Source organism: Gigantopelta aegis, chromosome 1 (genome assembly GCF_016097555.1).
Source record: "Gigantopelta aegis isolate Gae_Host chromosome 1, Gae_host_genome, whole genome shotgun sequence".
In the NCBI taxonomy this organism is placed as follows: Eukaryota; Metazoa; Mollusca; class Gastropoda; order Neomphalida; family Peltospiridae; genus Gigantopelta; species Gigantopelta aegis.
In genome coordinates, this window is record NC_054699.1 from 24,236,585 (window position 1) to 24,259,084 (window position 22,500).

At 40.1% G+C, this 22,500-nt stretch overlaps 1 protein-coding gene across 2 annotated transcripts in view; it reads left to right on the plus strand.

Annotated features, from left to right (window-relative positions):
* Positions 1–396: 396 nt before the first annotated feature.
* LOC121372555 (chordin-like protein 2) overlaps positions 397–22,500 on the plus strand; it is a 42,317-nt gene continuing 20,213 nt past the window's right edge. For both annotated transcript variants that reach the window (XM_041498950.1, XM_041498959.1), the window contains exons 1-3: positions 397–1,120; positions 11,275–11,336; positions 19,034–19,140. In XM_041498950.1, coding sequence (XP_041354884.1) covers positions 1,095–1,120; positions 11,275–11,336; positions 19,034–19,140 — 195 coding nt within the window. In that variant the 5' untranslated portion in view covers positions 397–1,094. The remainder of the gene's footprint in view (positions 1,121–11,274; positions 11,337–19,033; positions 19,141–22,500) is intronic.

Genomic DNA, 22,500 nt, shown 5'->3' on the forward strand with positions numbered 1-22,500 from the left:
CATTGAAATATCCTTTTTAGGATGTTGATCCGACCGTTGATCCAAGCGCCCTTTTGCTTTTTGGTCCCTCCCTAAAATAGTTTCTGTGTCCGCCCTTGATGACTCCCCGACGTTTGGCAGCGAGCACCAGCCGGCCCAACCCCCTGAGACACGCAGTCTACCTGCTAGTGAGACAAGTAGGCTACCTGCTCGTTTCACGTTTGTAAAACGAGCAAATACTGCAGGTACGAACCAACCACCGATGTCAGTGCTCGCTTTGACATGGCGAAATAGACTGGCAGTCGAATGCACTGCGCACAAGATTGGCGGGCCTGTTTGTTTAGGCGCTCCGCTTGAGTGATCCACCCACCAGGTAGCGAAGAGGGGGGAGAAAGAGAGAGAGAGAGAGAGGGAAAATACTTTTTCAGAACTCGCCACTACCTCTACTTCGCAGGAAGTGGCAGCGCCCGGCTCTCTCTCTCAAGTCTAACTTTACCCACGTGCTGTGTGTGTTTTCTATTCTCTGTTCATGATCGAATTCGGAACCTGTTTGATTCTTAAGTTAGAACTAGCGATACTTGGATACGCGTAATATAAGGATTTAAGAAATTGATGGTGTACATTTGTTATATGAAAATATAACGTCAATGGAATAATAATAATAATAATAATAATAAAAGATAATAATAACGATAACAAAATTGAAAAAGCAAAAACACAATGAACTTTTACTATTTCTTTTTTAAATTTACTTTTACATTCAAGACTTATGATGCAACCTCTAAACAACGATTTATCCAAAGATTTATAGATTCTGTTCTAACATTAATCTAAAACGCATCTAAATTTCGCTCCAGGAGAAAAACATTCTGTTATTTTGAAGCTAAAAAAGAAAGGAACTAAAGAATGAAACTTTCTTAGTGAAAACATTCCAAGATCAAGCAAGGTGGATATTAAACTACTGTATTACAGAAGTGGAAGTTTAACTGTTGTGTTTCCAAGGAATGGTACTAGATACCATGGACACACGGGTCATTTGTGCAGAGTTCCTGGAACATGGATAAAGAGAAAACTTTTCTTCTTGTATTAATTTTCCGGTTAATGGTGGATTCTTTATGGTGCATATCGCTCAATATAACGGGTAGGTTTTCTTTGTTCATCCTTAGGACGGTTCTAGAAGTGATTTTAAGACAGTTGGGGGAGGATTTGGACAGAACATTAAAATGTCCCAATCCATAAAACGTGATACAGTAATTTAGTATTTTTCTTTCTTTATTCCTTTCTTTCTTTTTCTTCTTACTTTCAAACCTAGATTTGTGTCGTGTATGTTTTTCTAATATGTTAGTATGATGTACAAATTTATTATTTTGTTTAACAACACCACTAGGGCACGTTGATTTATTAATCATTGGCTATTGGATGAATCCCGCTAAGTTTTTGTTTTCATTAGTAGCAAAGGATCGTTTATATGCACTATACTGCAGGCAGGATAGCACATACCACGGCCTTTGATATACCAGTCGTGGTACACTGGCTGAAACGAGAAACGTATGGTGTATAAACAATACAATACTGATATGGCACACTAATCTCCAGGTACAACAAATTGTGCTGACTAATTCTCTGCCTTTTGCTCTATACTTAGGTATAGATTATTGAGAGAGATAGAGACTGACACAGAGAGAAATACAACGAGAGAGAGAGAGAGAGAGAGAGAGAGAGAGAGAGAGAGAGAGAGAGAGAGAGAGAGAGAGAGAGAGAGAGAGAGAGAGAGAGAGAGAGAGAGAGAGGAGAGGGAGGGAGGGGGGAGGAGAGAGATGTGGGAGCGAGAGAGAGACGAGGGGAGGGAGAGAGGGCGGTTGGGGAGAGAGAGGGAGGGAGGAGAGAGAGAGGAGAGAGGAGAGAGAGAGAGGAGAGAGAGAGAGAGAGGAGGGAGAGAGAGGGAGAGAGAGAGAGAGAGAGAGAGAGAGAGATTCAGACAGAAATACAGACAGATGGAGATGGCTAGACATAGATATAGTGAGTGAGTGTGTGAGTGAGTGGGTGAGTGAGTGGGTGAGTAAACCTATTGACCAAGATAGGCTTCGCTCACCGGTTAGCAGTAATATATTATTTTACCTATGATAAGACATCATATACGTTCAACGATCGGAACCAAACACAGCTTAAAATAAACTACTCTACCAAATATTAATTTTGACACCCACTAGCTAATGATTAATAAACCAATGCGTTCTAGTCGTCATCATCCTGCAAAGTCAGTTACGTTTTACAATTTTAGAATTACGTATTCTCTGATTTACAAAATATCTGAAACAAACCTTCCATTTTTAGCAGCCAAAACCTGCGTTACTTTTTTACAACGTTGTAGAGGCTTCTTTTTTTTCACTTTAATTTTTTTTCTCTTTTAAAAATATTTACGATAGCTTTATTGCGCTTGTATACACTGGTATTATTTTAATGCCTTGTCTTACATAGACCCGTAAGGAGTGACTTACGCTCTGCATAATGTTTATGTGAGGTGACGTGTCAGTAAATTAGTCTCTCTGAATACCTGGGGCAGTATTCAGTGGAGTCGGTAGAGCGGTCGCCTGGGGTGCTTGTGTCGTAGGTTCGTACCATCTCAGTGGACCCATTCTCTGATTGGTTTCTTCCCGTTCCAGCCAGTTTCCCACGACTGATATATCAAAGGCGGTGGTATGTACTGTCCTTTCTATGAAAAACTAAATACAAAATATACCATTCCACTATTCGGTAGCGGGTAAAGGAGCGTCCTCGTTATTCGATTAGTCGCAGGTAGCTCAGTGTTAAAGCGCTAGCTTGATGCGCGGTCGGTTTGGGATCGATTCCCGTCAGTGGACGCATAGGGTTATTTCTCGCACCACGAATGGTATATCAAAGGCCGTGGTATGTGCTATCCTGTCTATGCGATGGTGCATATAAAAGATTCCTTGCTTCTAATCGAAAAGAGTAGCCCATGAAGTGACGACAGCGGGCTTCCTCCCTCCCTCCCTCCCTCCCTCCCTCCCTCCCTCTCTCTCTCTCTCTCTCTCTCTCTCTCTCTCTCTCTCTCTCTCTCTCTCTCTCTCTCTCTCTCTCTCTATGTATATATATCTGTGACTACTCTTTACACAAACTGCATTAATATGTCAGACAACAAATATCTACTCGCTTGATGTGCGGTCGGGTGAGGGATCGATCCCCGTCGGTGGACACGTTGGGTTATTTCCTGTTTTAACTATCGTATGTTAGACACCAAACGGCCGTTGTTTAAAAGGATCTGAGGTGTCGTCAAACACACATTCCTTTCTTTCTAAGCGTACGACGATTAGCAGAAATTATCGCGCGTCGATGTCGTACTCTGTTTTGATACCCCCCTCGACCCCAGCCCCAACTCCCGCCCCCACCCACAACCCACCCACCCACAACTTCCAATGGGACGGGTCTGAGATTGATCGCTTTACTACTGGGTTACGTTCCGCCCTTCTTTTTTTTCTTTCTTTTTTTTGGTATGAATAACATCTCACTATCTCAAATGTTAAATAACCGTGTTAGAAATACACGCGAATATTTTTAGGGTGGGTGGGGGTGGGGGTGGGGGGAAGCATCACCTGGTCTCCCTTGTATTCCCACCTGGTGTCGTTATTCCCTAGGGCCCATTCCACAAAACACCGTGGGCGGAATTTACCAACCCTGTTTGAGACTTACACGCGTGTAACTACATACATTTACAATTGCTTAAACACCTGAAAAACAGGCTTTGTAAAATCGGCCCCGTAAATTTACGACTGCGACTAGTAGTTATACCGGTCATGCGTTTCAATGTATCTGTTATCTATTTCACGCAGAAAAATATACCATTATGGAAGATGGAGCATTTTAATGACAAAAGAAAAGGAAATATTTATACTTCTAACTGTATTTATTGTACTATAATAGTAATAAAAATTGTGGTTTAGTCCTAAATTTACGTTTACGTGCAAAATCAGGCTTACGATATTTTGTGAAATTGGGCCTTGATATCTATTTCACGCAAAAAAATTACACCATTACGAAAAATGGAGCATTTTAAGAGTGGTGGGGGGGGGGGGGGGGGGGGGGACTAAATAAAATATGTGTACTTCAAACTATATTACTGTGTACTGATCGCAGTAATAAAAATTGTGGTTTAGTCGAGGATTTTCGTTTACGTCCAAGACTAGACTTACGCGGCTGGATTTTTTTTTTTTTTTTTTTTTTTTTTTTTTTTTTTTTTTTTTTTTTTTTTTTTAAACGCAGGTGTTTAAGGCTTGTAAATATATGTAGTTACACGCGTGTAAGGTATAAACATGCTTTGTAAATTCGGCCCCGTCAGTTTAGTTTTGGGCGTAAACGTAAAGCTAGAACTAAACCACAATTATTCTTATTACTGCGACCATTACGTAGTAATATAGTTTGAAATTGGGCCCTATTGTTTTCTTTTCAAGTTCATGATTTCTCAGGTGAATAGTACGTGTATCTGTACGAATGATCAATGGATAGTAAAACTAGTAGATATATCTCAGAACTCTCTGTAACAAGCTTGACGACCCCGTCACGACCCACAGTGTAACGCCGCCTTTGTTATGTATTTCGTCACCCTATCTGTAGAACGCATCTGAATTCCAAATATTACTATTACTGTTATCTGTATCATGTGTGTAAGGGCAGGTCTAAAAAATATATAACGGGTGGGCGCACTAGACACTGAGAAACGATTCGTTCCACTTCTGTACGCGTTCATATCAGCAAGAGTCTATACATGTATATACCGGCCTGCGGTAACTAAGCTTTGCCGTTTTCACTGTTCGGAAAAAATGTATATAAAATATATCCCTGGCTATTAAAAGGACATTAGGCCTACTGAGTTTGCTGCAGTTTTTAAGATGATATCGACTAACAAACTTTTTAACGATTGTAATTACATATCAAATATATTTTTCTGCATAAAATATTAGTGGCTGTATATTAAACGTGCTTCTGATCGTTCTAATATTCGTATTAGGTTAAATTTAATTTAATTTCTTAAAACATTTTTTTTTCGTACGTACGAGATTATTTGAAGACAAAATCCAGTTTGGACTTCTTACAAATATTAAGACGACCAGAAACACATTGAATACACAGACACTGATATTCTAAACAAGAACATATATTTAATATGTAAGTTAAATCGTAAAAATATTTTAGTAGTCGGAAACTTCTTACAATGCAGCAAACTCCGGAATGTCCCTTTAATGGAAATATATATATTCTCTGAAAACTACATGTCACAGTTACCGGATATCTGACTGCCAATAGCCAGTGGTTAATATATCAATGTGATCTAGTGGTGTCGTTAAACTTTAAAACAAATAAAAAGTATTTACAATATCAAATATGTACAAAACTTCAAGTTCAAAATTAAAACATGTCGTGGGGGTGGGGTGGGGGTGGGGTGGGGGTGGGTGGTAACTCTATGCTAGAGTGTTTTGACAGTTTGATGGGTCGTAAGACTCACCCCTCCCCTATCCCCCTTATTCCAGCTAATACTCCACGAATGGTACATCGAATTCCGTTGCATGTACTGCCCTGTTTATGGGGAAATGTATATAAAAATGCCTTGCTGCATTTCGTCAAGAGTAGAGTGCGAGACGTAGCCCAGTGGTAAAGCGCTCGCTTGATGCGCGGTCCGTGTAGGATCGATACCAGTCGGTGGGCCCATTGGGCTATTTCTCGTTCCAGTCAGTGCACCACGACTGGTACATCAACGGTCATGGTATGTGTTATCCTGTCTGTGGGATCGCGCTTATAAAATATCCCTTGCTACTAAAAGAAAAATATAGCGGGTTTCCTCTCTAGGACTATACGTCAAAATTACCAAATGTTTGACATCCAATAGCCGATTATTAATAAATCAATGTACTCTAGTGGTGTCTTTAAACAAAACAAACTTTATTCCCTTACTAAAGCCGGGCGCATACCTCTGCGATTCTGTCGAACGATAAATGTCGGGTATTGGTGCTAGAACCGGAAGTCGTCGGGGCAGTTCTTGTTTCCAACGTGAATGCTCGTAATATATCGGTGACGTTTGAGCGCAAACTTGTCTTTTTGTTGTTGTTGTCGAGAGCTTACATGCTTGTTTTCTTAACACAATGTTGTTAGTGTTTAAAAGCAATTTTCATGGATTAAAATTGTCGTAGGTATACAAAGTCGGACAGGGAAATTTCGTTCCTAGCCTGGCGCATAAAAAACATAATAATTAGAGTCTGAACTCAAGACTCTAATAGAGTTTGTGACTATATCGTCATGGCACTGTCTTACAAATTGTGCGTGTGACATCATTTAAGATTGTAAAAAAGGAAAGAAAATGTTTTATTTAACGACGCACTCAACACATTTTATTTACGGTTATATGGCGTCAGACATATGGCTAAGGACCACACAGATATAGAGAGGAAACCCGCTGTCGCCACTTCATGGGCTACTCTTTTCGATTAGCAGCAAGGGATCTTTTATATGTATGCACATCCCACAGACAGGGTAGTACATACCACGGCCTTTGATATACCAGTCGTGGTGCACTGGCTGGAGCGAGAAATAGCCCAATGGTCCCACCGTCAGGGATCGATCACAGACCGACCGCGCATCAAGCGAACGCTTTAGCACTGGGCTACGTCCCGCCCCTCATTTGAAATTGAGTCTACCCTCTAAAGGTTTTACAAGCACGGGCCCTGGTATCTCCGTAACGCCCATTTCATGGTGCGATAGTTGGGCGTTGTCGGAAGAACAGTCGTATCAGATGGACAGAAATGTTTCTATACACCGACCGCGCACCCAGCGAGCACTTTATCACTGGGCTTCGTCCCACCCCCCTAACAAAGAACAAATACAAATAAACAGGTCGATGAAATATAATGGTGTCTTAACGTTTTCAACAAAGGGTCGGTCGGTCTAGGATCGATACCCGTCGGTGGACCCATTGGGCTATTTCTCGTTCCAGCTAGTCCTCCACAACTGGTGTAACAAAGAACAAATACAAATAAACAGGTCGATGAAATATAATGGTGTCTTAACGTTTTCAACAAAGGGGCGGTCGGTCTAGGATCGATACCCGGGTGGACCCATTGGGCTATTTCTCGTTCCAGCTAGTCCTCCACAACTAGTGTAACAAAGAACAAATACAAATAAACAGGTCGATGAAATATAATGGTGTCTTAACGTTTTCAACAAAGGGGCGGTCGGTCTAGGATCGATACCCGTCGGTGGACCCATTGGGCTATTTCTCGTTCCAGCTAGTCCTCCACAACTGGTGTAACAAAGAACAAATACAAATAAACAGGTCGATGAAATATAATGGTGTCTTAACGTTTTCAACAAAGGGGCGGTCGGTCTAGGATCGATACCCGTCGGTGGACCCATTGGGCTATTTCTCGTTCCAGCTAGTCCTCCACAACTGGTGTAACAAAGAACAAATACAAATAAACAGGTCGATGAAATATAATGGTGTCTTAACGTTTTCAACAAAGGGGCGGTCGGTCTAGGATCGATACCCGTCGGTGGACCCATTGGGCTATTTCTCGTTCCAGCTAGTCCTCCACAACTAGTGTAACAAAGAACAAATACAAATAAACAGGTCGATGAAATATAATGGTGTCTTAACGTTTTCAACAAAGGGTCGGTCGGTCTAGGATCGATACCCGTCGGTGGACCCATTGGGCTATTTCTCGTTCCAGCTAGTCCTCCACAACTGGTGTAACAAAGAACAAATACAAATAAACAGGTCGATGAAATATAATGGTGTCTTAACGTTTTCAACAAAGGGGCGGTCGGTCTAGGATCGATACCCGTCAGTGGACCCATTGGGCTATTTCTCGTTCCAGCTAGTCCTCCACAACTGGTGTAACAAAGATGGTGGTGTGTACCTTCCTGTCTGTGGGAAAGTGCATATAAAAGGGCCTTAGCTGCAAATCGAAAAGAGTAGCCCATAAACTGGCGACAGCGGGTTTCCTCTCTCAATATCTGTATGGTCCTTGACCATATGTCTGACACCATATAACCGTAAATAAAATGTGTTGAGTGCGTCGTTAAATAAAACATTTCCTTCCGGCCTTCGTTTTCAACATAACCGAATAGTTCCAACAATAACACAAAAAAACAGCAACAACACTTATTGAAAACTGCTAGAGCGTGAGAATGAACGAAAACGTAAGAATTTGACTGGCGAGTTTTGATTGGATCGTGCCAAACCGTGACTGGCCAGTAGCCTTGAACTTGACGTAAGTGGCCGCACTTCACAAGGCCTACACAGGTAGACACAGGGAGTTTGAACTATTGCCGACTCAGTGTATATAGTGTAATACTCAATTGGAAATTGTATGCAGCTTAAACATAATTAAAGGTAAGTATTTTAATTAGACTGCTTCAGCAAGTCAAGTAACTATATTACATTCATACGCAACTATAAATATAAAAATAGATGTATGAATGAATGGATGTATGGATAGATGGATGGATGGATGGATGGATGGATGGATGGATGGATGGATGGATGCATGCATGCATGGATGAATGGATGGATGGACGAATGCGTGGATGGATGGATGCATGGATGGATGGATGGATGGATGGACGAATGCGTAGATGGGTGGACGGACGGATGGATGGATGAATTGATGGATGAATGGATGGATGCGTCCATGGATTGTTGGTTTGATGGATGGATGGATAGTTTGGTAGTTAGACTGACATTTACGTGGGTGGATGTGGGTATTGGGAGTGGGCGTTTCTTTATTTTTGTGTGTCCTGCCTATATGTACGAGCGATTCTAAAGTTTGTTTTGTCCAACGACACCACTAGAGCACATTGATTAATTAATCATCAACTGTTGTATGTCAAATAACTGATAATTCTGACACATAGCCTTCAGACTAGAATAGAATAGATGTTTAACGACACCCCAGCACGAAAAATACATCGGCTATTGTGTATCAAACTATGGTAAAGGCATAGCGGCTATGCATTTTCCATAGTCTGACACGCAATTTGTTTAAGGGTATGGTGCTGCGTGGCCACCTAGCGAGAACAATGTAGCCTTCAGAGAAAACCTGTAACATATTTTCAATAGCAGCAAGGTATCTCTTATATGCACTTTCCCACAGACATGACAACACATACGACGTGCCATGACGTAGGACATTGGCTGTGACAGGGACAAAAAACCCTAAGAGAATAGGTCCATCGGGTGGATTCGACCCAAGTACCCCCAGGAGAGTAATCCAAAGACTGAGCTAGATCCTGTCCTCTCATCCGCATTGGTAATTTTAACATAGTCTTAGAACAGAAACCTGCTACATTTTTTCCCTTTTTAGCCTTTTATATGCACCATCCCACAGGCAGGACAGCACATACCACAGCCCTTAATATATCAGTATTGGTGCACTGGCTAGAATGAGAAATATCACAATGGGCCCAAACGACGGGGATCGATCCAAAACTGACCTCGCATTAAGCGAGCGCTTTACCACTGGGCTACATCACGCCCCACCTTTTAAACAATATACAAAATAAAATAAATAAATAAACAAATAAATAAATAAATAAATAAATAAATAAATTTTAAAAAAAAAAAAAAACCCCCCCAAAAACACATTAAAAAACAAAAGCACCTGTATGTCCGTCTATACGCTAGTTGGGATGCCCGGGTTATAAATCCGTCCATCCGATTCTAAAATCGGTCTGCATAATGTGGCTACACAAATTCACCAGTAGGTTAAGTACGTAGAAGTTGCCAGTGGCTCGCTGTTGCTAGTGTTCGGTGATGTCTGCCTCCTGTCTGCCGTACTCGTGTTTTATGGGTATATCTCTTTTTAATCGCTGTTAACGGCGGCAACATCTTTAGATGTTTACATACAGACACATGTAGACAAGATCGTCATGAACCGTCTTCACCGGCCTCGGTGGTGTCGTGGTTAAGCCATCGTACATAAGGCTGGAAGGTACATGGTTCGTAGCTCGGTACCGGCTCCCACCCAGAGCGAGTTTTAACTACTCAATGGGTAGGTGTAAGACCACTACACCCTCTTTTCTCTCACTAACTACTAACGACTAACAACTAACCCACAATCCTGGACATACAGCCCAGATAGCTGAGGTGTGTGCCCAGGAGAGCGTGCTTGAACTTTAATTGGATATAAGCACGAAAATAAGTTGAAATGAAATAAACTGTCTTCATAGCTCTCCGGGGACGCGACATAGCCCAATGGTAAAGCGCTCGTTTGATGCGCGGTCGGTCTAGGATCGATTCCCATCGGTGGACTCATTGGACTATTTCTCGATCCAGCCAGTTTACCACAACTGACATATCAAAGGCCATGGTATGTGATGTCCTGTCTGTAGGATGTTACAAATAAATAACAGATCCCATGCTACCAATAGAAAATGTATCAGATTTGCTCTCTAGGACGATACGTCAAAATTACTAAATATTTTACATTCAATAGCTGATGATTAATAAATCAATGTGCTCAAGTCGTGTCGTTAAACAGAACAAACTTTTCTATAGCTCTCCTTGGCGGGGTGTAGTGGTAGAGCGCTCGCTCTCGGTGCGATGGGTTGTACGAACTGGGAGAGAGAAGGGAATCCCCCCCCCCCCCCCAAAAAAAAAAGTATTTTATTTAACGACGCACTCAACACATTTTATTTACGGTTATATGGCGTCAGACATATGGTTAAGGACCACACATATTTTTTTAGAGGAAACCCGCTGTCGCCACATAGGCTACTCTTTTTTACGACAGGCAGCAAGGGATCTTTTATTTGCGCTTCCGACAGGCAGGATAGCACAAACCATGGCCTTTGTTGAACCAGTTATGGATCACTGGTCGGTGCAAGTGGTTTACACCTACCCACTGAGCCTTGCGGGGCACTCACTCAGGGTTTGGAGTCGGTATCTGGATTAAAAATTCCATGCCTCGACTGGGATCCGAACCCAGTACCTACCAGCCTGTATACCGATGGCCTGCCACGACGCCACCGAGGCCGGTGCAAAAGGGAATCAAAGGCCCTCACTCGATAACGAAAATGTATATATATATATATATATATATATATATATATATATATATATATATATATACATTGTATATATGCAAAAATCAGCTTGTGCTCCCTCCCTACTGGATATTTTTGCCCCTCCCCCTCCCCCCCCCCCCCTCCAACACACACACTAGATATTGTGCCACCCCTACAATATTTAATTAATATTTCAATTAACTGCTTTGATTTTTGTCTTTTCAGGATAATGGTATTAGCTCTCTTGGTGGTACTGACGACAACTGTTATAAAAAGTGTCCAAGCGGGTAAGTTCAATACAAAAGTCTTATCACTTTTCACTTACAATGCCAACAGACGCGTGGACGGACTGACGGACGGACGGACGGTGAAACGAACAAAATTAATTCACATTTATGAAACTGACAGACAGAGTAGACTTCAGATATTAACAAACATCAATTTTAGAGCATTAATAAAATACGACCCCCCCCCCCCCAAAAAAAAAAAAAAAAAAAAAAAAAAACAAAAAAAAGAACAAAAAAAAAACACAAATAAAAAATAAAAAATAAACAAAACAAAAACAAACAAACCTAAAACCCCCAAAACAACCCCCTCAAAAAATCCAAACCACCCCCAAAAACCCGACACAAAGAAAAAGATAAGAAGAAGAATTTCAATATATTTAAACACTTTAAACTACCTGTACTGAAGACCAAGTAGAAATCAAATTCCGGAAACGTCGTACGGCCCCATTTTACGAAGCGACCATAAGGTAGTTAGATTTTATAGTTCAAATGAGCTGGAGGGGTGGGTAGTCGTGTTTTGTTTATATATGACCACCACATATAAAATAAGAATGTATTTAAACCAAGGAAGAAGTTGATTTATTAATAATCGGCTATTGGATGTCAAACACTTAGTAATTTTGACATATGGTCGTAGAAAGGAAACCCGCTACATTTTTTTCCATTAGTGGCAAGGGATATTTTTATATGCACCATCCGACAGACAGAACAACACATACCACGGCCTTTGATATACCAATCGTGGTGCACCGGCTGGGACTTAAACCAAGGAAGTCTCACTAAGTTTAAAACAATAATCATGGTGGCCACCACCCCCAACACACGCACACACACACACACACACACACACACACACACACACACACACACACACACACACAGAGACACACACCACCCCCGTTGTGATTAATTCTGGAACCGCAGCAGGATGAAGGTCGCAACATTTCTGTTAATCATATTCCAATGTCTGCAGATAAAGGAAAGGTTATTCAAAACCAACCTCCTTCACTTGTCCTTAATTTCATTAGAAGTCTGGGTGCTTGACATTTTCTAAATTATCCGCCAGGAGCCGGTTGGCACCAGTTATTAACAATAGTACTTACATCTTATAATTTATGAAAGAAGAAAATGTCATCACCTTGTGAGGTATAAGCTACAAAATATTACTGTATATCGCGTGGGGTACAAACTTCTAAATGTGTTATATTTACCATTTCTTATCTTTAAGAGCATTAATACGGAACTGCCACTTTTAATAAATATCTGTTACTAACGCAAACCACAAGTAGACCTACGTTTGTAGTTTTTACAGACTCAACTCCAGTGACAAATATCAAATATGTCGCCATATTGAAACGAAATTTTGATAATTTAAGCATGCAACAAGATGACAAATGTACGGTAGACCATAAGGGATAAAACATTTATTTTCTTTCATTATTGGAGTATAGTATGGTATGGTATGGTATGGTATAATTTGCTTTAAACATTACGGCTCATAGGCATAAAATATACAATGATACATAAACAGAAATATATATATGAGAGAGATTGTGTGTTTGGAGGATGGACATTCAAATGAGCTGAGAACGAAAATATATTGCTTGTTTGAGATATTTACCACGATTACAAAGGTGGGTTTGTTTTTTTTTTTTTTTTTTTTTGTTTTTTGTGCGTGTGTTGTTGTTGGGTTGTTGTTGGTGTTTTTTGTTTGTTTGTTTTGTTTTTGTTTTTGTTTTTTTGTTTTTTTTTTTGGGGGGGGGGGGGGGGGTTAACATAATAATTGTACAATTTTGAACACGGATGGTTTTAACCAATAATATTTCTTATTATTATATAACATTTAGTGAAATATCTTAAAATATCAGTGAAATAAAAGTGTTATCAGCCACTATTTCACTCTAAAATGTGTTATCGTCACTGTATAAAGTGTTATCTTCACTGTAAGAAAGCCGGAACTATTTTGCTGCTGGCATTTTAAAAATAAATGTAAATTGCCCAAAATTATATAATAAATAGATACTTTCATGGGTTTTTTGGTCAAATATATTTTATATCTAATCTCGTGAAGTTTGTAATCATATCACACTCGTCGCGCAAGCGCATCTCATGAGATATGATTGCAAACTTCACTCGATGAGATCTAAATCCTATTTGACAAAAGCATGAAATATCCTCTATATATAACAAGATCGTAGATCTATGTACAATTGTCATATCAAAATAAAGTGCTATTCATCTTCTATGTCATCCTTATTACAAAATTTACATTTTATTTCTAATCTTTCTATGCCATAATATTTCCCTGGTGAATCAGTCTCAAAATTACACCGAATTACGAAGACGACGAAGACTGAAAACATACAATAAACATGAACTACAAAAGTGATAATATGAACAGTGTCAAAAGAAAATCATAAGACACTGACAACATTTAATAACACTATAGAAAAGTTAAAGTGACATTGCCGAGTTTGCAGCGGTTTTTAAAATGCTATCGACAAACAGATACTTTTTAACGATTGTTTAAGAATTGAACGTGAATTTTTTTTAGTTTCATGCTAGTATGAAACGCAAAACCGCTTTACACACTGTATGAATGGCGTAGCGCGTTAGCGCGAAGCCATTCATACTAAAGTGTGTAAAGCGGAATTTTTTTTAGTTTCATACTAGCATGAAACTCAAAAATATTCACGTTCAATTCTTATAATTCCAAACACATAACCATGTCATTAATGTAAACCTCTTTAAAATAAAAAGTGAACTCTATTTTCCAACTATTTACTATTTTATTAACACGAAATTCATACTCAACATTAGCGGAATCCCTATGGTGGTTTCGGCTTTTTCCGTCAATAGCCGAATGAGAGAATGACAATGTTACAATCATTAATACAATTCATATTAATTTTTTGCATTAAATATCAATACCAACTAGAAACATTTTGAATTCACTAGAAACATATAACGTAAGTAATTTTAATAACTTTTAACCTGTAATAAAAATGTCTGAAGCGATCTATTTTGTATGGTATAATTTATATGTGAAGCGGTTGGTGTATGAATATTTAACTACGAACTGTGGATGGGCGCCATTTTTTGATTACTGTCCAGATTTACCAATTACGACGTTGAAATTACAGTTATAAAATGTTTGAGTGTGTGAAAATTCCATGTTTTGATAGATTTGACATGGAGAAAGTGGTTTCAATGTTTCCGGAAATGGATGAAACAGGTGTGTCGCGAGTTTCTGTGTTTACTGGCCTTGTAATTGTGGAAGTGGCAACACAGGATGGTTTTGGCATGTGTGAATTCAAGTGGTGCGCCCCTGCGAGTGCTGTAACCTCACCGTGGTGCAGGGGTGTAACATTCTCTTTGAGAATGGCCAATACAGCACAAATTGAAGTTTAGAGTAAAATTCGGTGTCCGTAAAATTCTGTGATATTTGTATTTGTATTTTTGCACAGTTCTTTACACTGTTCTTGTTTAAACCTTGAATTTTTATATTGATGTTGATCATCACTTTATTTATTTGCATTACCATAGTTTGACACCCAATAGCCGATGTATTTTTCGTGCTGGGGTGTCGTTAAACATTCATTCATTCATTCATTCATTCATTCATTCAAGTGGTGCGACACAAGTATTCGTGACATTTGACAGTGCAATGCTGATGTTTCGTTTTTGGAAAGTGGAACATTCTCTGTTGTAGCTTCGAATTGAAGCTTGATTCCTGTGTCCCGACATGTACATGATATACCTAGTTTCAAAACCCGAGTCGTTTAAAGATTGGATCGCAGTGGCTATGTGTTGTGTACGTCATACTACAATGCCGTTGAATGCGCGTTACTGCTAATGGTTAGCATGAACTGACTGAATTTTGTTTTTGAAATCGCTTTTGTAAAAGACCAAATTCCATTGGAATTATACACTTTTTTTGGATCGACAAAATAGATTTTTAGCTGTGGGATTTTGAATTCACTATAAACATGTAACGTAAGTAATTTCAATAACTTTTAACCTTTAATAAAAATGTCTGAAGCGACCTATTTTGTATGGTATAATTTATATGTGAAGATTTTTAGATGTTTACAAGTTTGACAGCAGACGATTACTGTTTGATGTCTAAAAATAGAATCTCAAGGAAATTCCTCGGGGATTCCTTTGTTGACATAATTCATAAAGTAGTTCCGGCTATATAGCCAAAAATAGTGTTAAACTGAGATTCATGGTGCTATGAATGCCAGTTTTTATCATCACGTGATACGAATTTGACCAATCCAAGGGTTTATAATAAACGGATTTTTAGAGATTGGAATTATAATTATATATCAAATATATTTTTCTGCATAAAATATTAGTAGCTGTATAGTAAACGTGTTTCTGATCGTTGTAATATTTGTACTAGCTTAAATGTTATTTTATTTCCTAAAATAAATTTTTTCGTACATACGAAATTATTTGAAGACAAAATCCAGTTTGGGCTTCTTACAAATATTAAGACGACCAGACCAGAAACACATTGAATATACAGACACTTATATTATAAACAAGAACATACATTTAATATGTAAGTTTAATCGTAGAAATATTTTATTAGTCGAAAATATCTTACAATGCAGAAAACTCAGGAATGTTCCTTTAAAGTAAAATTCTTGAAAACTATTACCTATTCTACCGCGGTGTAAACGGTAAGTTGTCGGCATGAATTTTATGTCACGTCACAATGTGCTGTAGCGAAACACAAATTTTAATCGTCATATCAAGGCGTGCCAAAGAATTGAAATAGGGCATCAACCCTAACACATCTAAACAAAAACAAAACTTTTGCAATATATGCCAAATATTTGACACCGAATGATCTTTTTGCACATTAATGTAATTAGTTTCAGTTTTAATAGTAAAAGAAAAATGAAAATTTATCTGTAATTTATTGCGTTATGGTAAATTTAATCATGAGAGAAATAAGGGAATGAGTAATAGAGTAGCGAAAGGACTAATAAACCAAACAATGTGATAATCAATGAATCAATGGACGATTTTTACTTTTTTTAACAAATTAAAATTTGGAAAATGTCAGTGGAGTTCAGTTTTCTTTCTTTCTATTTTTCTCTTCTTCTTCTTTATTTTCCAACTCCTCCGCCTCTTCTTTTTCTTTTTGACTTTCTGCCACAACAAAGGTCGTTGAATACATTTTGTTGCTAGTAAAGAGTAGCTTTAATCTTCGTTCAAAGACCCGTCGGTTCGGAGTTCCCTCCCTTACGACAAACTCTCCATTTGTGTGCTGCACGCGTCCCGATCGTCTGCGGTCACGAGCCCCGCCCCTAGCCGTATACACAGCAGACGATAAGTTCTCCCATTTGATTTGCAACCTGGATCCGCATTGTCTATCGCTTAAACTAGCCCCAGGTTCAGCCCGCGGGGACATTAAAACATCCGCGTGTCGCCTTTGCGGCTCTTGACGGTTCCTCACCACGGCTTTTAATCTTGTTTGTTCGCCGTAACACGGATTTGGGAACCCGGATTTTTCGTCTAGCGCCGTGTTAGACCGCCGACCAAACGGTCGACAGCGTTCTAGATAAATAAAGACTTCAGGTAGCCAGTCATGTAATTAGTTTATTTGCAAATCGGATAAGAAATAGCAAAAAAGTCATCGGTGCTCTTTGCCCAGCGGGACTAGCCTATCCCGGATTTTATTTTTTGACATGTCGCACCGATTATAATTTTTTTTTGACAAACTTATGTAGAAATATGACTGCAAATCGGGTTACGCTCGTGATATAGGCCCCGCGACGAGCATTTGGCGTCTTGTGTGTTGTTTTCTCACAATGGTTCTTAACAGGCTGCAAACAATCTTCGTCTTTTTGTCTGGACGCAAAGTCTGGTCACTTACACGCCATGTCATGTTCGCTTCATAAACGGCTCCACATAAAAACGAGCGCCAGTCTAATGGCGGACGGGAGACAGTCTATCGTGATGCTATCAGACGACAAAATATTGTCATTACCAACTGCGTGAAAGCTGCTTCATCCAAGCACCCCCTCCCTCCTCCCAACCCCTTCTTTCTCCAACTCCTACCTGGTGAATGAATAACATTGAAACAAACGGATATGATAACGATCGCAATTTTAATTCGCCATGTTTTGTCTGCATTTTCCCCCCAACAGTCCGCCCAAAACAATTAAATTTTAGACGAGACATTACTTTTTTCTTCGTTCTGTTTTTTTCTTCCGCTGTCGTGGCTTTTGTTGATACGACTTTTGTAATTACCCGTGTTTAAATAGATGTCGCACTGGTTTATTTGTCTGCGGTGATTTTAAGTGTATGATAATTTTCAGTCTTGTATTCTGTTGTTTATATGTTTTTGTTGTTGAATAGGACCTGGTTAAGGGTGGTGGCGGCTGATTCAGGGCGCCAAGATCGCGGTTGGGGAGGACGGAGGGGAGACATTAAGAGACACCATCACTGCACTCGTTTCATCTTGATTTTTGTGGTTATATCCAGTTAAGGTTGACGCGCACTGTTCTGGGTACACATTCCTCAGTCGCTAGAGCTGCCTGTCAGTTAATCATCATTTAATCATCATTGTCATCATCATCATCATCATCATCATCAGTATAATAATAATAATAATTATCATCATCATCATCATCATCATCATCTATTATTATGTCATCATCACCACCACCACATCATCATCATCACTGTTGTCATAATCATAACCATCATCATCATCACTATTATTATCATCTTCATCACCATCATCATCATCATCACTATTATTATCATTATCATTATCATCATCACCGCCATAACCACATTCATCTTAAGTATGACACAGGCCTCGGCAAACTGGCACTATAGAGTAAAGACCGGCCTCGGTGGCGTCATGGTTAGGCCATCGGTCTACAGGCTGGTAGCTACTGGGTTCGGATCCCAGTCGAGGCATGGGATTTTTAATCCAGATACCGACTCCAAACCCTGAGTGAGTGCTTCGCAAGGCTCAATGGGTAGGCGTAAACCACTTGCACCAACCAGTGATCCATAACTGGTTCAACAAAGGCCATGGTTTGTGCTATCCTACATGTGGGAAGCGCAAATAAAAGATCCCTTGCTGCCTATTGTAAAAGAGTAGCCTATGTGGCGACAGCGGGTTTCCTCTACAAAACAGTGTCAGAATGACCATATGTTTGACGTCCAATAGCCGATGATAAGATAAAAAATCAATGTGCTCTAGTGGCGTCGTTAAATAAAACAAACTTTTTACTTTACTTTACTTAAGCATGACAACTATCATATTACCGTCATCTGGTCATCACTATGACAACTAACATAATCATGTTCATCATGATCATCTACATGTACATCATCACTATTATGTTCAACATCATCATCGTCGTCGTCGTCATCATCATCAGCATCAATAAAAGCTCGTTACTGCAAATAATCTTTCTCATTGTTGTAGTGTATTAACGGCAGTTTTCAAGCTCCCGTCTCAGCCAGTGTCGCTCCACTGATATATATCAAAGGCTGTCTGTCCTGTCTGTGGGAAATGGCATATAAGACATTTATAGCAGGTTTTCTTTGAAGACAATACATGTGTCATAATTATGGAATGTCTAATATACCGATGATTAATAACCAGTGATGACTTTTTAACTTCCAAATGTTTGACATAGCGTTGTTTTCGATTCCAGGCACGGAATGCACGCTGAACGACCGCCAGTATGCAGTAGGTGAAACGTGGAACCCCATACTCCAGCCATTTGGCACCATGCCCTGTGTCAACTGCACTTGTCTTCAGGTGAGTGTATGAGACACCACATTTTGTGGGAACCATTCCGGTTCCAGGTTAGCGGGTGGAGACAGTCGCGCCTGCAACTCATAATGAGTGCCTAGACGATCGGTGAGGGTAGTCCGAGTACTGTGACTGTAAGAGAGCTAAACGGACATTTGGACGGGTATGACCGCTCTCCAAATGTGGGTGGGTGATATTACACATCGACTTTTTTGTCTTTCGGTCTGTCTGTCCGTCTCCCTCTCTGTCTGGCTCTCTGTCTGTCTGTCTGTCTGTCTCTCTCTCTCTCTCTCTCTCTCTCTCTCTCTCTCCTCTCTCTCTCTCTCTCTCTCTCTCTCTCTCTCTCTCTGTGTGTGTGTGTGTGTGTCTTTCTGTCTTTTTGTCCGTTTGTCCGCCAGTCTCTCTCGTCGTGCTCATCTCTATTTTTACAGTCAAATGTTTAATAGCCTAATATTAATAAATTAATTTGCTCTAGTGGCGTCGTTAAACAACAAAAAAACCCACACTTTTAACTTTATATTAGTATATTAGATCAATGTCGCTTGTAATGGCAGCCGACTCTGAGTAGTCTCGTTAATACTACTAGGGTTACCGAGTGGGGTTTGTGTAGCCTCTAATGTTACCTATTTTCAATTACCCGTGGTTTTAAATGATAATTTATTTTTCGTCGCTGGTGCAGACAGACGCCATGCTGGTGGAATAAACAACAGTAACAAAGATTAAACAATCACGTATTATTGCCGGCACTGGGACGAAGGGTCAAAGGTCAGGGTAATAATTACCGTCCAAAGGAAAAGCAAATGGCGCGATGCTAAGGGTATACTTTCCCTTTGCACGATCGTAGGGCGGAATGTAGCCCACTGGTAAAGGGCTCGCCTGATGTGTGGTTGGTCTAGGATCGATCCTCGTCGGTGGGCCATTGGGTTAATTCTCGTTCCAGGCAGTGCACCTTGACTGATGTATCAAAAGCCGTGGTATGTGCTATCCTGTATGTGGGATGGTGCATATAAAAGATCCCTTGCTACTAATAGAAAAATGTAGCGGGTTTCCTCTCTAAGACTATATCTTAGAATTACCACGTTTGACATCAAACAGCCTATGATAAATAAATAAATATGCACTAGTGGTGTCGTTAAACAAAACAAATTTAACCTTTTTTACCAAAGTTTTGATGTCCAATAACCGATGATAAATAAATCAATGTGCTGTAGTGGTGTCTTTAAACACAATAAACTTTTAACTTTTTGTACGAAGGTACTTTTTGTATGGTAACGACCCTTCCGAACACCAATGTTGTGTATACCTAAAATATATACCACTTCCACAATCTGACGTCACAGGCCGTAAATTTGCTCGATTTCTTGTTTGCCCCATTTCTAAAATCTGACAACACAGATTTGTCGATCACCATTCAACCATACTTCATGGTTCAAATTTGGTTTGTTAAAATTAACATTTGTTTTGTTTAACGACACCACTAGATCACATCGATGTATTAATTCATCGGATATTGGATGTTAAGCATTTAGTAATTTTGGACTCGTAGTCTTCAGAAAGAAAGAAATGTTTTATTTAACGACGCACTCACCACATGTTATTTATGGATATATGGCGCCAGAAATATGGTTAAGGATCACACAGATATTGAGAGAGGAAATCCGCTGTCGCCACTTCACGGTCTACTGTTTTCGATTAGCAGCAAGGGATCTTTTATGTGCACCATCCCAGTCGTGGTGCACTGGCTGGAACGAGAAATAGCACAATGGGCCCACCGACGGGGATCGATCCCACACCGACCGCGTATCGAGCGAGCGCCCTACCACTGGGCTACGTCCCGCCACCTCGTTGTCTTCAGAGGCAACCTGCTAAATTTTTTCATTAGTAGCTAGGAATCCTTTTATGCAACTTCCCCACAGACAGGACAACACACACCACGGCCTTTGAAATGCCATTCGTGAAGCACTGGTTGAGATGTGGGAAAAACATCAGAGAGTGGATTTACCGAGGAGCATGAGAAGGTGACAGGATTGGGCTGAAGAAAACGTGGTCCAAGAACTCTTTGGATCCGGATATTATCAAATATTATTGGCGGTCGGAAACTAACACTTTTTAAAATTATGTGTACTCTAGCCCTTTAGTAGCCGGTAAAGGTGACAGGGTATGGCAGAAGAACTCTTTGTAGCCGGTAACGGTGACAGGGTATGGCTGAAGAACTCTTTGTAGCCGGAAAAGATGACAGGGTATGGCAGAAGAATTCTTTGTAGCCGGTAAAGGTGACAGGGTATGGCCGAAGAACTGTTTGTAACTGTAAAGGTAACAGGGTATGGCAGAAGAACTCTTTGTAGCCGGTAAAGGTGACAGGGTGTGGCTGAAGAACTCTTTGTAACTGGTAAAGGTGACAGGGTATGGCAGAAGAAATCATTGTAGCCGGAAAAGATGACAGGGTATGGCAGAAGAACTCTTTGTAGCCGGTAAAGGTGACAGGGTATGGCAGAAGAACTCTTTGTAGCCGGTAAATGTGACAGGGTATGGCAGAAGAACTCTTTGTAGCCGGTAAAGGTGACAGGGTGTGGCTGAAAAACTCTTTGTAACTGGTAAAGGTGACAGGGTATGGCAGAAGAAATCATTGTAGCCGGAAAAGATGACAGGGTATTGCAGAAGAACTCTTTGTAGCCGGTAAAGGTGACAGGGTATGGCAGAAGAACTCTTTGTAGCCGGTAAATGTGACAGGGTATGGCAGAAGAACTCTTTGTAGCCGGTAAAGGTGACAGGGTATGGCAGAAGAACTCTTTGTAGCCGGTAAAGGCGACAGAGTGTGGAAGAAGAACTCTTTGTATCCGAATATTTCGAAATTGTCAATTGATGGGTGGAAATTGACGGTTAAGAAAAGACCCAACCCAAAAACATGTACGATCTAGCATGTAAAATAACAGGGTAGGGCTGGAGAAAATTCGGTCTACGAATTCTTTGGATTCGGACATTATGAAATTGATAATTGATGGGCGGAAATGTACAGCTTAAAAAACAACTACAACAACACCACAACAAAACATATACGATCTAGCGGTATCGTCGCACGATCTAGCCGTATCGTCGCAGGTACAGTAACAGGGTAGGGCTGGCATAAAAACAAAAAATAAAAAAAAACAAAAAAAAACAAACGCAACTCGGTTCTGCCTACTGTCTGGATCCGGTATGTACACGGTGAAGAAACCCAACTCATTACTAATGACTTTCTGGCCAATTTGTCACCTTAACATACCCTGGAGCTAATCAAGCGGAACTCGACAACACCTTGAAATTCAAGTAGCAACGACGTAGATCTGTGTCTTCATGCTCTACGGCATATACCTATTGGTAACGCCC